This window comes from Sciurus vulgaris (assembly GCF_902686455.1).
Source record: "Sciurus vulgaris genome assembly, chromosome: 10".
In the NCBI taxonomy this organism is placed as follows: Eukaryota; Metazoa; Chordata; class Mammalia; order Rodentia; family Sciuridae; genus Sciurus; species Sciurus vulgaris.
In genome coordinates this window covers 73214756-73231238 of record NC_136470.1, presented here as the reverse complement: position 1 = coordinate 73231238, position 16483 = coordinate 73214756, and the positions used below count along the sequence as shown (strand labels likewise).

General features: G+C 36.9%; 1 protein-coding gene across 2 annotated transcripts in view; it reads right to left on the bottom strand.

Annotated features, from left to right (window-relative positions):
* Positions 1 to 16483, bottom strand: part of SEC22A (SEC22 homolog A, vesicle trafficking protein) — a 65775-nt gene that overhangs the window by 9463 nt on the left and 39829 nt on the right. For both annotated transcript variants that reach the window (XM_079155342.1, XM_079155343.1), the window contains exon 6: positions 1247 to 1312. In XM_079155342.1, coding sequence (XP_079011468.1) covers positions 1247 to 1312 — 66 coding nt within the window. The remainder of the gene's footprint in view (positions 1 to 1246; positions 1313 to 16483) is intronic.

Below are 16483 nucleotides of genomic sequence, written 5' to 3'. Positions count from 1 at the left end.
CCCCAGTCTAGACTCTTGTTATTTTATACCTGTAATAACAGGATCACCTCCCAACTGATTTTCTTGCCTTCAGTCTCTCTGTTCTTGTAATCCATCCTATTCATCACTGCTAAATTAAATATCCTAAAATTCTGTTTTCTCTGTGTCACTCCGTATTCAAAAACTTTCCCTAAAGTATAAAATCCTCAGCCTGGAGTAAATATAGAGACTGAAAACTGAGTAACTCATCACTAGAAAAATCTAGAGGACTGGGGTTGTGGCTCAGTGGTAGAGCACTTGCCTAGCATGCGTGCGGCACTGGGTTCAATTCTCAATACCACATATAAATAAATGAATAAAATAAAGTTCTATCAACACCTAAAAAATATAAAAAAAAAAAAAAAAAAGAAAAATCTAGAAGTAGTCTTTCCTGCAACAGGAAAACCCAACACAGTAAGAAGGTCAATATTAAGTTCAATGGGATCTATGTCCACTCAAAATGAAGATGTAGGTCACAGAGGTAATAGGTTGAAATTAAAAGAGTGGCCAAGACTGCAAATTAGTGTAGCCACTCTGGAAAGCAGTGTGGAGATTCCTTAGGAAACTTGGAATGGACCTACCATTTGACCCAGCTATCCCACTCCTTGGCCTATACCCAAAGGACTTAAAATCAGCATACTACAGAGATACAGCCACATCAATGTTCATAGCGGCTCAATTCACAGTAGCCAGACTATGGAACCAACCTAGATGCCCTTCAATTGATGAATGGATAAAGAAACTGTGGTATATATATACAATGGAATATTACTCAGCTATAAAGAATAATAAAATTATGGCATTTTCAGGCAAATGGATGAAATTGGAGAATATCATGTTAAGTGAGATAAGCCAATCTCAAAAATCCAAAAGAGGAATGATCTCACTGATAAGCGGATGATGACACATAATGGGGGGTGGGAGGGGGACAAGAATGGAGGAAGGAGGGACTGTATAGAGGGAAAAGAGAGGTGGGAGGGGTGGGGGGGAAGGAAAAAACTAACGGAATGAATCAAACATCATTACTCTATGTAAATATATGAATATGCAAATGGTATGCTGTTACTCCACGTACAAACTGAAACAACATGTATCCCATTTGTTTACAATAAAAATAAATTTAAAAAAAAAGAGTGGCCAAGAATTGAGAAATTATTTTTTATTTAAAACACAGCAATTATTAGACAATAAAGGACAAGTGATTTCTTAAAAATAGGAGAGAACCTACCTGGTAAAGGCAAGCTGCTGTTCCAAGAAAAAATGCAATGATGTAATTAAAATCCTCACCATCACTCTGTAAAACACAAAATAAAAGATTACTTTTTTCCTGGTATAAACCTATTTTCAAAAATAATCCTCTAGAGCCAGGCATTATAGCAGATACCTATAATCCCAGCAACTCAGGAGGTTGAGGTAGGAGGATCTTAGTTTGAGGGTAGCCTTGGCATCATAGTGAGACCCTCAGCAACTAAAAAAAAAAAAAAAAAAACACTGTCTCAAAATTAAAAAATAAAAAGGATGGGATGTTTCTCAGTGGTAAAGCACCCCTGGATTCCATCCTGAGTGCCCAATCAAAAAAAAAAAAAAAAAAAAAATCCTCCAAGCTAGGAAATGACAATGTTTACTCACAGTCAAAATTATTATAACGTGGTCCATGAAAGTCTCACAAGACAGGTGTGGTGGCACATGCCTCTAATACCAGCAACTCGGGAGGTGAGTTCAAGGCCAGCAAGTTCAAGGTCAGCCTCAGCAACTTAGCAAGACCCTAAGCAACTTAGTGAGACCCTGTCTCAAAATTTTTAAAAATTTTAAAAAGGACTGGGGATGAGGCTCAGTGGCTGTGTGCCTGGGGTTCAACCCTGGTACAAAAAAATAAAAAATAAAAAAGCCTCAAGAATTCTGAAATAGAAACGTAAAATATATCACAAGACCCAAGGAATGGGAGACCAAAGAGGACTACAAATGTTTCTCTGTCTTTTGGCTTCTCCGACCAATTTCATTTCACTCAAGAGAATGTGAAAAGCACTGGAGGAAAGTTCCCTCGTAAACTAACAAGCCTCTCTTCTTCCTGCTCAAGAATCCACTTAAAATGCACAACACCCCAGCAGCTGACAAGCCACTTCTGCTCATGAGGACCACTACTTGACTCAAATAAGAATTGACAAACTTTACCACTTAGTAAGCATATCACTAAATTGTCCGATAAAATAATTTGACACGATTTTTTTTTTTAATGTGAAAGCTGAAAAGCCACTGTCCACTAGAGTGTGCTAAATCCCAATGAGAAAAATCAGGACTAGTCAGTCATGTGTGCTAGCTGGAAAACAGCCACCCTGAGGGAAAATAGATCATGTGTGAAATATTTCTTGGAAATGAAAATGAATGGAAACATGTAATCATCCATGCTTTCCTATTTCTTTTCGGACCCTCTTAAATATCTACATTCATCAATTTCTTTCAATGTATTTATGAAGTAAAACATTAAAAAAATCTATCCGATATAAGTCTATGTTTTTCTTCCATACGAGAACATTACACTTGGCCTTTTTCTTATTTAAGAAAAATATCTTCATACAATGAAAAATTCTACAAGACACAGGAGTGTCTCTCATGACCAGGTCTTCATAAGACAGTATAAAGAGAAAACTCCTTTTGTATTGGATATTGGACCACAGAATTATCTGTAAGGCAGAGGGAGAGTGACTTCTCCTAGTTAGAAGAACTTAAAATAAGAACCATTAATATCTCTTGGATGCTTAGGCCAGTACTACTCCAGAGGCAGGGAAGGTCAACATGAAACCTTTCCACTTTAATAATTCTAAGATTTTTAAAAAGCTCTGCTTAATATTTTTTAGTACTTTATTTTCTAAATGATCTTTTTCCTGATTATAAAGTTCATGCTCATTATACAGAATGTGAAAACTATAGATTATCCAGAGAAGAAATTCATACAGTCCATAAATATAATTCTGGGAGAACTACTATTGAACCTTGCAGGTATTTCCTTCTGACCTTTTCTGTGTGTGTAATGATACTTTCATATGCTGCTTTTTAGTACTTCATATTATATCATAAACACTTTCCCAACATAGTAAATATTCCTCAAACAGAATGTAGAATGATTGTATAACCTTTCACTGTGGGGAGAGACCATAATTTAATTACTATCCTATAACTCGATATTATTTTTTCTCTAAATTTACACTGTTATTTTAAAACTCTCGTCTTTGGAAAACATAAATGCAGTCAGTCAGACCTGTGTTCAAATCTTTATTTATAGGCTGCATTATTTAAGACCATTTATTTAACTTTAATTTTTCTCTTTTGAGGAAATAACATTCCCCAAAACAAAGAAAAGCAGCTGGCATATAATAGGTATCCAAAAACATTTACTATCCTCTCTCTCTGAAGTTATTGTCTACACCACTTATCTGATAATCAGATTTTTTGGTATTGTTTAGACCTCTTATACACTGACCTTATCTTCTCAATTAGACACTAATCTTTCTGAAGGCAGAAAATAAATCTTACTATTTGCATAAAACTGTGCATATAGTAGGAATTCAATAAATGCAGGCCAAATTGAATTGTTCTTTGAAAATCTTTTCTAGTTGATAAAGGGAAGACTGTCTATGAACACATTCTTCCACTCAATAAATAGTCACTAAGCACTTATAAGCCAGGTACTGTGTTGCAAGACTTAGGGTAGAAAACAATAAAGACCATGTCAATTCAAGGTGCTTACATTCTTAATTATGAAGGCAGATTATGGGTTGGGGATGTAGCTCATTGTTAGAGCACTTGCCACCTACCATGCATGTGGTCTTGGGTTTAATCCCTACCACCACAAAAAAAGGTGGAGGAGGTAAGATCATAAATCAACAGTTTCTACTCAAAGTGCTAACCAATGGGCTACATAAGGGGTGGGGGAGTCCACTGGACAGGCATCTAATTCTGCCTGGAGAAGAAAAGGGTCAGGGAAACCCTCCTAGAGGAAATAGAGCTTAACCTGGGTAATGAACACTGAACAGGTAGAGAAGGTAGGAAAAGAACTGCAGGCAAAGGGAATTGCAGAGGCAGTCTCAAAGAGTAGGAGGGTAGGATGATTCCAGTGTTTCTTGTTTAGGCAATAAATGAATGCTATCAGGCACTAAGCTGAGAATATAGAGAGAAAGTAAATTGGGAGCAGAAAATACTGAGCTCATTTTGAACATCCTATTTTGGAACTGCGAGTGGGACATCCAAATAATTGCAATTAGTAGATATTTAAGTCTGCTTCAGGAAAATGTTTGGAAATCTAGATCAGTAATCATCTACTTATACAGTAGTAGTTAAAGGAGAGGCCTATGAGAACTAAGTGCAAGTCTTAATTGTTGACTAGCTCCTTACCTGGAAAGAAAGAGAGAAAAAAAAAAAAAAATACACAAGACATTCTGGAGGCAACTGTGGAAATTTGAATACAGATTTTATACTAGTAAACTGCACCAATCTTAAATTTCTTTAGTGTGAAAAGAGTATGTAATTATGTAAAAAAAGTCTTAGTCCTTAAGATACACAAACTGAATAATTTTGAAATAAACTATAATGATATCTATAATTTTACATGATTTAGAAGAAAAAGAAGGTAGGTATATACATAGATGTTAACTGTATTGTTTTTCAAACTTCTCTGTAAGTCTGAATACTTTCAAAATTGGATGTTGTGCAGCATGGGGGAAAGGCAAATAAAGCTACTTCTAGGTTTTCTAAAGTAAACAGTTTTCTTTGAAATTAAATGAGTTATTTTTAAAAGGAAGAACTAGATGATAAATCAGATAAGGCAGAGAAGATACATAAGGACCCTGAAACTAGATGCAGAGTGTGCCAATTCAGAACACTGGTGAGCTTAAAGGTTGGTATCTGAAAACTATGGGGACAGAGAAGAGATCGTGGTAGAATTAAAAAAACAGAGGGTAAGGGAGCAGAGCAAAACATGTAGCTTACTTTTTCAAAAAATTAGGAGGGAACATAATCAAAAGGTTTTTTTGTTTTTTTGTTAAAGAACAGCAGGGCTGAGGGAAAAGAGCCCATAGAGAAGAAACAAACAAAAGCAGAGATTGGGGGAAAGTGGGCTGGGTTAGGTGTGGGGAATGGGTGGGAGGAATGGAGAATAGAGGCAGAGAGGGAGGCAGAAGGAGGTTGGTAGAGCTGGGGAAAGAGGGAATACAGGTAAGGAGTTTAAATAAAAATCTAAAAAACATCACTATTCACCCGTGGGGATACTAGGATATCAATGTTTTGCTTTGAAAACTAACAAAAGGAAAGAATTTTTTTTTTTTAAAGGTTAAGGAAGGTAAGGATTTTAAAGGTAAGGATTATACAATACAATCAATAATGCGAACAGAGAGCCTACACTGTGGGAGAAAAATCTTACCACACGCACTTCAGATAGAGCCCTAAGCTCCAGAATTTATAAAGAAAAAAAACTTAACACCAAAAATAAACTAATCAATAAATGGGCTAAGGAACTGAGCAGACATTTCACAGAAGAAGAAATACAATCAATCAACAAATATATGAAAAAATGTTCAACATTTCTAGTAATTAGAGAAACGTAAATCAAAACTACCCTAAGATCTGATATCACTCCAAGTAGAATGACTATTATCAAGAATATAAGCAACAACAGGTGTTGGCAAGGATGTGGGGGAAAAGGTACACTCATACATCACTGGTGGGATTGCAAATTGGTGCAGCCACTCTGGAAAGCAGTATGGAGATTCCTAAAGAAAACTTGGAATTGAACCTCCATTTGACCCAGCTATCCCACTCCTTGGTCTATACCCAAAGGACTTACAATCAGCATACTACAGTGACACTGTCACATCAAGTTTATAGCAGCTCAATTCACAATAGCTAAATTGTGGAACCAACTTAGTTGCCCTTCAACAGATGAATGGATAAAGAAATTGTGGTATATATACACAATGGAATATCACTCAGCCATAAAGAATAAAATTATGGCATTTGCAAGTAAATGGATGCTGCTAGAGAATATCATGCTAAGTGAGATAAGTCAATCCCAAAAAACCAAAGGCTAAATTTTTTCTCTGATAAGTGGGTGCTGATACATAATGGGGGAGGAGCAGGGGGTTAAGGGAAGAACGGAGGAACTTTGGATTGTATAGAGGGAAATGAGAGAGGGAAGGGGGAAGGAAAGATGGTGGAATGAGACAAACATCGACCCTAAGAACATGTACGATTACACAAATGATGTGTGAAAGCACCTGGAAACCACTCCAGACATAGGAACTCACACAAGAGATTTTATTAAGCAGACAGGCAGAGTGTCTCCCTGCAGGGTATATGTGTATGTTTGTGTGTGTGTGTGTGTGTGTGTGTGTGTGTGTGTGTGTGTGTGTGTGTGTGTGTGTGTGTGAGAGAGAGAGAGAGAGAGAGAGAGAGGGAGGGAGGAGAGGAGGGGAGGAGAGGGAGAGTGAGCAAGACAGCGAGGGAGAGTGAGGAGGACAGAGAGAAAGCAAGGAAGAGACAGAGAGAATGGCAGGGAGCTAGTCTTAAGTAATGGAATTTCTTAGTCTAATAACAACAGACCAATGGCTGGCAAGGAGGTTCTCAGGCTAACAATCTGGACCAATTACTGGCAAGAAAGTTCACAGGCTAACAATCAGGGCTGTACAGTGGTGTAGGGAAGGGAGAATAATGGTGGCAGCAAAATAGCAGATCTCATGCCAATAGAGTGATTCTGCACTGTGTACAACCAGAGAAATGAAAAGTTGTACTCCATTTGTGTACAATGAATCAAAATGCATTCTGCTGTCATGTATAACTAAACAGAACAAAAAAAAAAACTAATTATACTAGAATGATATTATTAAAATGTTTAAAATAATTAGGAAACATTCTCTTTCTAATATGGAGTAGAAGAGGACATAAAATAACAGATACATATATGCTCATGTGTTGTTTTTATATCAATATAAATGTCTATATCAGACAAATTAGGGAACAATTTTTATTTTCTTTATACATATTATCCTAATTCTTTAACAATGAATGAGTACAGAAAAAGGAAAAAATGTTTTTATCTTTTTGAAAGAAATCAAGCATTGTGACTTAGAATTGATATTATGCCACTAAAAAACTGTTGAGCTTCAACAGTTCTATACTTTCCAAGGTGTTAACAAGTCTATAGGAAATAAAGAAGACTAGAAATAAAGCAAGTTGATTACTTCTGCTTATAGTAGCAATTATACTTTTAGAATCAGAGAAGCTTACAGCATTGGTACGGAAGCAGTCCTTGACTCATGAGTCTAAAACCTTCCGCCTGCAGAATAGGAAGATGAGATCCAAGAAGGTAAAGTCACCTGCCAAAGGTCATGAAGTTAGTTACTATACTGGCAGAGGAGACCCAGGTAACCTGACTTCCAGGCCAGCATTTCTACTGCTGTTATCAGAGGACTCAATTTTTTTCTAATGTACCATATGCAAATTCCTTCTAGGATGACAATAACCATTAATATCTCTAAAATCTGAACAAAGTTAGGAAGTAAAAATAATTTAATTTACACATTACTGTGAACACTAAATCAATTTACAATCTAAAAAAAGCTATACTCATCCTAAAACTCTTCAGCCTGAATTTAGACACCAAAGAAAAACTTCATTGCTACATATTTTAATAAGCCCCTCACTATCACCCTAAGAGCAGTTATTAATCTAGAAGAAACTTACACTGAATCTTAACATTAAAAACACAGGAATGCTGATTCATGTGGGTCCTCACATTTAAATGTGCCTCAAATACAAAGTTACATACTAGAAGATAAATGTAGCAATCATTTTTAGCATTCTAAAAGAGTATTTAGAATTCAAGGTCTTAAAAAACTTTAAACTAATATCTATAAATTATTCACTCAGAAAACACTACATACTTTTTGTTTGATCAAAATTCTGATTCCTGAATAAATTCTTTACTCTTAAAATCAAGTATCAGAGAAATACTGAGGTCACTTAATCTGGGTACTACCTTTTGCTCCCTCTATCAGCACCATCATTTGACTGATTCCACTGCAGGTAATTTCAAAACAGGTAAAGGCTTAAATTCTGTGTCCTGGGATTTGCACACAAGCCGACACAGCAGACAATCTCAGAAAGACCCACTTTTTACTTACCAAAATTATCTACAGTGACTGTAGAGATTATTCCCAGCACAAAGTACGATGATAAACTAGAAAGAAGGCTCACACAGTATGTCTAAGTCCAACTGCTTCAGTGAAAACAAAATAGATCTTTAATCCAAGTTGTGATCAATAATAAAGTAAACTAGTGAGGGAAACTTTAAAATTAGAGCCCTCAAGTCACTAATTTTTTTCTTTCAGATTAAATTGGACTAAGAATGTACTTGCTAAAATTAGTTTGCACCCCTGAATTACTCTGCTTAAAACTCTATCATTGCATCTATTTGCATTCTGATATTTCATCTTCTCCACTCCATTTTTTATAATATAGAACCTTTAGAAGGCAGATGTTTTCCAACACTATATAGTGCTCCCTTGTTCATCCTTACAGCAAGACATGGAAAAGTATTTCCAAGCACCAGTCACTTTACCACATTTTTCTCTAGTTGACAAATTTCCCAATAACTATAGCAATGGGAATCTACTTTGGGTTCAATGAATTTCTAAAGGCAATGATTCTCATTTAGATGAGAGGATTAGAATCTGCTGGAAAATATTTTTAAACTGCCTATAGGTCACCAGGCACTGTGGTGCACACCTGTAATTACAGGGACTCAAGGGTGAGGTAGTAAAGTCAGAATTGGAGACAGACAGTTAGGATAGGTGATTGGGCCTAATAGAGAAAACAGAGGTCAGTTTGGACCCTGGAAGTTGGAGACTGCCCCTGGGAGATTGGAATGTCAATGTCTCTAGAGCCCTTTGAACACCAGGATTACCTGCCGATATACTACCTCTCTCAAAAGGCTGCAGACAGGGAATTGCTAATTAATGACCCCTGGGGCTGCTACCTGCCTGGACCACTCCATTTGGCCCTTCCCCCTGCCCATTTGCTTCCCATTTTCTGGCCATCTCACCAGCCCTCTCCTGGGCCTAGTCATGTAGTCAAGGAGAGAGATAAGGGGGCAGAAAGAGCAGGAGAACAGAGGAAACTAGTCCATAAGAGAGGTATACCAGTATACCAGCTATGGCCCCCTCTCCTTCCCCAGAGAAGTCTGTGTTACTACCTTTAAATAAAACCTGCTCTATATATGCTTGCCTCAGGTGCTTCTCTAATGTTCAAACTTGAACATTTGAGAAAGCAGAACTGTCACCGATAACTGGCAGTATTAGTAGGAGGATGGCAAGTTCAAGGCCAGACTTAGCAACCTAGCGAGGTCCTAAGGAATTTAGTGAGACCCCTGTTTCAAAATAAAAAATAAAAGGGGCTAGGAATGTGGCTCAGGGGTTAAGTGATCCCTGGGTTCATCCCTATTACAAAAAACCAAAACAAAACAGAACAAAAAACTGCCTACAAGTGACAAACTACATGTGGACTACATTCACTCCTACTTTGCACTATTGCTTCCTCTCTCCTCTGAGAATCACTATTGTAGAAACTTCAACTACTGATGAGAATGTATGTGGAATATATTTCATGGGCAATGACAGAACAAAGATTTTTAAACACTAAGGAAACACACAGTCAGAAGCAAATGCCCGTTTACGTAAGTCAGGTATGAAGGAAAAGCCAATGGAGTAAATTTAGACTACAACCACAGTGAAAAAAAAGAATTCCACACTGACCATCAGAAAAATACACAAGCATACAGAGTCTCCAAATTATACATTACATACTAATTTTAAAAAGACCACTGCAGGGCTGGGGCTGGGGCTCAGTGGTACACAGCGCTTGCCTAGCATGCGTGAGGCACTGGGTTCGATTCTCAGCACCACATGTAAGTAAATAAATTAATAAACAAGTAAAAGGTCCACCAACAACTAAAAAATATTTAAAAAAAAACACTGTGGACTCTTTCCTAGGCATAATTTACCCCATTTCCCTTTCATATCCCACCACCAGTAATGATGAACTGTTTAAAGCAAACAAATAAAATCCTTTGAAGCATCTAGGGAAACTCTGGAATCTAAGACAGGGACAGGAGGAAGTTTAAAACTCCAGGGAAAATGCTCATTCTTTCCTAGACCGCCACAAAAATACTGACCTTTACCTGAAATTTTTATTATTTGATAGCCTACCAATTAAGTTGGATTAACAAAAGTTATCCTTTTTTTTCCTGCTTATCTAGCAGGTTTTTTTTTTTTTTTTTTGCAGTGCTGAATCAAACTCAGGGTCTCACACATGCTAGACAAGTGCTCTATTACTTAGCTACATTCCCAGTCCAATATATATTTTTATTATTTAAAATTTGAATAAGCAATTATCATATGGTTCAAAAAGTAAAAACAATAAAAAGTCATTCAGTGAAAAGTCTCACTCCCACTCCATTTCCTCCATCTGTCCAGTTCCCACCATGTTTATTACTTTCTTATTCTGAAGAGTTTATTTATGTAAATTTATGCCAAAAAAACCATACTGTTATTTGGGCAGGCAATCATTGGTGAGGGGCCTGGGGGCTGAGCAGGGACTGCTGGGTGCAAGGTTAAAGGACTAACTTTCACTGGCTTTCTCAAAAAGGCCATTGTTTGGGGTGTGGGGTGGCTGGGGCTGGGGCTCCGTGGTAGAGCGACTGCCTAGCACCTGTGAGGCACTGGGTTTCATCCTCAGCACCACATAAAAAGAAGTGAATAAAATAAAGGTATGTGTTCAAAAAAAAAACACCATTCTGAGACACACAAAATTGTATATATGTACCTAGAAACTTGAATCAGATCCCTGAACCTGGTCCCATTCTGGCTAGAACTCTAACATCCTCACCTGGCCTGTGTGAAGAAGGTGGCTCAGCCCTTTCATGGGCAGCAGAGGCCCAATTCACCCCTTCCTAAAGTAGGCTGGGCGCAACAGGTTATACTTTTACAGCTGCTAAATGGAGTCACACCCAAATAAAGAACATCAAAGCCCAGAGAGAACATTCTTCTCCTTCCAGATTTCCTCCAATTTATTAAGGAGAAAGTCTTTTTTTTTTTTTAAGTGCTGACTTTTTCAAATAAACTTTTTTAAAAGCCGTTTTAAGTCTATAAAGAACTGAGTAGAGAGTTCCCTTGTACCCATTCTCTCCCCTGCTCAGTTTTCCTTAGTAATGTCTTGCATTACTATGATACATGTAACAACTGACAAATACTAATTATTATAAATGTCCACAGTTTATGTGAGGGATCACTCTTTGTGCTGCACATTCTGTGGTTTGACAAATGTATAATGACAGGTGTCCATGATTACAGTAACATGCAGAATATCACTGCTCTAAGAATATGCACCAGTTACTTATCCCTAACTCTCTCCCTCCAAACCTCTAGCAACTAGAGATTTTTTTTTTTTTTTTTTACTGTCTATAGACTTACCTTTTGCAGAATGTCATATAGTTGAAATCACACAGTATGTAGTTTTTTCATACTGGCTTTTTTACTAAGCAATACACACTTAAGGTTTTCCATGCCTTTTTGCAGCTTGATAGCTTTTTCTTTTTATTACTAACAGTTCATTGGATGAATTATCACAGTTTTATCCATTTACCTTTTGAAGGTCATCTTTCTTAGTTACTTCCACTTTTTGAAATTATAAATAGAACTGATATAAACATTCACATGCAGGGTTTTGTGTGGATCAAGCTTTCTACTCATCTGGAAGATATATCTAAGAATGCTGTTGTCAGATCATAATGTTAAACTTTGTGAGAAACAGCAGACTGTCTTCCAAAATGACTATACCATTTGCATTCATCAGTAATGAATGAGAGTTCCCTTTGTTCCATATCCTCATCAGTATTTGATACTTTTGGTTGTGGGCTCCCCCTTCCCATTCTAACAGGTATCTAGTGGTATCTCTTGGTGTTTAATTTGCAATTCTCTAGGGACATATGATGCCGAGTTTTTTTTTCATACACTTATTTGCCATCTGTTTATCTTCTCTGGTGAGGTATCTACTTGGATATTTTACCATTTGTTAATTGGGTTGTTTGATTTCTTATTTTTGAGTTTTAAGAGTTCTTTGTATATTTTGGAGTCAAGTCCTAGATCGATTTTACAAATATTTTCTCCTAGTCTGTGGCTTCTTTCCATTCTCTTAACAATGTCTTTCACAAAATAGACGTGGTTGAATTTAATAAAGTTCAACTTATCATTTTCTCCTTTCATTGTGCTTTCAGTGTTATGTCTAAAAATTCATTGCTAAACGCAAGGTCACATATATATCACACAGATTTTCTTCTATGTTACCTTTCAGAAAGTTTATGGTTCTGTGCATTACAGTAGGTCTGTGAGTCATTCTGAGTTAATTTTATGAAACCTGTAAGATCCATGTCAAGATTCACACTTTTGCTTTTGGATTTCCAGTTATTCCAACATCATTTATTGAAATGACTATCCTTTCTCTAAGGAATTGCTTTTGCTCCTTTGCCAAAGATCAATTTACAGTTTAGATGTAGGTCTATTTTTGGTCTTTCTATTCTATTCTATTCTATTGATCTATTTGTTCTTTTGCCAGTATCACACTATCTTAATTATTGTAGCTTTATAATAATAAAGCTGGGTAATGTGAGTTCCCAAATTTCATTGTTCTTTTTCAGTACTGTGCAGACTATTCTCAGTGTGAAATAGTAATGAATAAATATAGGCCCCTGTTCCTGACACAGAGGTCCTAAAACCCTTATAAATAGACAAGGTAGAAGAATCTTCGGTTCTAATATTTGATCTTTGACTCTAGTCCTGACACAGAGCTTTTAAGACCTTTATAATTCCCTGAATTACAGAGGCATTTGACATAGAACTCCTAAATCTCTTGGCATTTCCTGGGTGATAAGAGCATCTTTTGTTTTTAGGCAACTCTTAGTGGGTTCTTAAGTGGGGGTTGGCTACCAGAAAGATCAAGACATGATCAGAAGCTGGGAACTTTCAGCTCCATCCCATCTTCTGAGGAAAGGAGAGCTGGAGATGAAGTTAATAATCAATCATGCCTTCCTAAAAATCTCTAAAATGGGTTTGAAGAACATCCGGGTTGGTGAACACACCCACAAGTGCGGGCAGTGGTACCCCTTAACCTCACAGGGACAGATGTTCCTAGTTCAGATCTCCCCCTTTATACCTCATCATCTGGTTATTCATCTGTATCCATGTAATATTCTTTATAACAAATGGGTAAGGTGTTTCCTAAATTCTGTGAACCATTCTAGCCAATGATTCCATCAAAGGAGGGAGTTGTAAGAAGCTCCAAGTTACAGCCTTAGTCATAATCACAGGTGACAACTAGATCTGCACAGATTAACAGACCTTAACCTGTGAGGTCTGTGGTAACTCCAAGTAGAGAGAGTCAGAATTGAACTGAATTGTAGAACACTCAGCTGGTGTTGAAGAACTGGTCAGTGTGGGGAAACCTACACATCTGGTAGCAAAAGTGAAGTTCTAGAAGTACAGAGTGCCATGAGTGAGAATACAAAAGAAAACAGCTTGCTTTTCCTTGTACACTGGCCTTTCCATATAGACTTTAAAATCACTTTAGCAATATTCCCAAAATAACTTGCTAGGATTTTTACTGAGATTGTGTTAAATTTATAGACCACAATGGGAAGAACTGATACTTCAATAACATTGAGTCTTCTTATCTGTGAACATGGAATCTCTCTCCATTTATTCAGATCTCTGATTTCTTTTACCAGAGTTTTACAGTGTTGTTTATATGGATCTTGTATTTTTTGTTAGATTTATTCTTAAGTACCTCTTTTTCTGGGTTCCAATACAAATGATATTATTTTTAATTTCAAACTTCAATTGTTCTTGGATAGCATACAGGAGAGCAACTGGCTTTTCTATATTTTAACCTCCTATTCTGTGACCTTGCTATAATCACTGATGAGTTGCAGGGTTTGTTTTTTTTCCCCCTTCATTCCACATAACAATCATGTCATCTACAAACAAAGACAGTTTTATTTCTTCCTTTACAATCTGAATACCTTTACTTCCTTTTTCTGCCTTATTAAATTAACTGACTTCCACAGTTAATTAATTCTACTTCCAGTAGAATACTGAATAGGAGTGGTAAAAGGGAACATTCTTGCCTTGTTTCTGTCTTAGGGGAAAAAGCATCTGGTTTCTCATCACTAAGGATGATGCTAGCTGTAGGGGATTTTGTAGATGTTCCTTACCAAAGTGAGGAAGTTCCCTCTATTCCTAGTTTGCTGCAAGTTTTTATCATGTATGGGGATTGAATTTATGTCAAATGCTTTTTCTGCATCTATTAATATACTCATGTGGTTCTTTCCTTCTTCAAACTGTTGCTATAACAGACTGCATTAATTGATTTCAAATATTGAACCAGTCTTGCATACATCGGCACAAAACTCTCTTAATTGTGGTGTAAAATCATTTTTATATATTGCTAAATTTGATTTGCTGATGAACTGCTGAGTCTTTTTATATCTAAGTTCTTGAGAGATATTGGTCTGTAAAGTTCTCTTTTTTAAATGTAAACACACTGAGAAATCTCAGAACTATCAGTTCCATGTACGGAGCAATTAGTTTAATCAGATTATTGTTCTTCTAAAACCTAAAATTATATCAACTGCAATGAGATAAAGATTACTGATAAGGGGGAACATGAAACACTTATGAAATCAAGACAGGTTTTATGCTATCATCTCAAAAGCATAAAAAGTTGTAGTTTATACACTTTCCTTAGCTTTTAAGTCATGATCAGAAGAGAGAAGGGAGAAATCAGCCCAACTTTGTGGGATACAATAACTTTGTCTGCATTTAAACTTAAAGGTAACATGATCTGAGTCCCAGGTTCCATGGACCTTATGAGTCAGGGATATAAGTGAGGCTCTGTAATATTAAAGTTTTTCTCTACCTAGTTCTGCTCTGCTCCACCAACAAAAATCAACTCTTCACATACTGCTACTACAGTTGTTTCCATTTCATTAATACAATTTAAAAAACAAAAGAGCACCTTATTTATTAGCTTTTCCAGTCAATAGTTTCTAGATTGCTCATGTTTCTTATTTTGGGCAACTTGTTGATTGGCTCAAAATTGAACTACTTCTGCTGGAATAAATCTGACAGAGCTGAGAGGCAGGCCAAGGACAGGAAGGCCAAGGGACAGTAACCAGCATCCTCTGCCTGAAAGGGGATGGAAGCTTTACCTATGGGCAAAGGATGTTTGGAAGAAGAACTGAGAGGTAATAAGAAGCCCCATGGCTCCCCTTTAGGGACAGTTCTGTCATCAGAACATGTTATGCCCACTGTTGTCTTTGAGGGGGGTGAGTACATTCAGAATGTACCCTCTGAGTATCCCCCAAACTAACACAGTGGAGGAGAGAGGAGGAAAGGGAAGGGGGAAATACTGGGGAATGATACTGGCCAAATCATATTATTACATTGTGCATGTATGATATGAAACAATGAATCCCACCATTATCTACAACTATAATGCACCAATAAAAAATACAAGAAAAAAAAAAAAAAAAAAAAAAAAAAAAAGCTAGGCCTGGTGGCACATGCCTATAATCTTGAGGATTGCTGATGCAAGAGGATCACAAGCTCAAGACCAGACTCAGCAACTTAGCATGGCCCTAGCAACTTAGCAAGACCCTGTCTCAAAATAAAAAATAAAACAGGTTGTGGGGATGTAGGTTAGCATTTAAGCACCCCTGGATTCAAACCCCAGTATGAGAGAGAGAGAGAGAGAGAGAGAGAGAGAGAGAGAGAGAGAGAGAGAGAGAGAGAGAGAGAGAAAGAGAGAGAGAGAGAGAAAAGAGAGAAGAGAGAAAAGAAAAACAGAATATAGTGTGTGGAGTGGGTTTTACAAATGATATTCTGAACTTAATGCTGACCAAAGAAAGAAAAAAAAAAAACTGATTCACAACATGGAAGTGTCAAGAAATAGTCAGAGAAAGCAGAGAAAGTGAGTAGAAACAAAGTCTCAAATGTGCCCAACTCTAAGAAAGGAAATTTTAAAGAGTTTATAAAAAGCGTAAGAGGAAAAATTCAGTATATTCTGACGCTACAGTCTCTGGAAGTAACTCCACTGGAAAATGAAAGAGTTGGTAATATCTGAAAAAAATCAGTGGCCTCTCAGGTAGTTCAGGTTTTAAAAGACCACCAACCAAAAAAGGAACAGATAACTAAGTAGAAATATACAGAAGTGGGATACAAATGCAGCTCCTGTGTGCCCCTTAATTCTTCCACTGCTCTCTACCTACTCAGGTCCTTCCAGGACAGCTCACCTCTCTTCCACAAAGTCATCTTCTCCTATCCTGACTTACACTGACCTCTTCTTTTCCCAACTCTGCATATTTGGC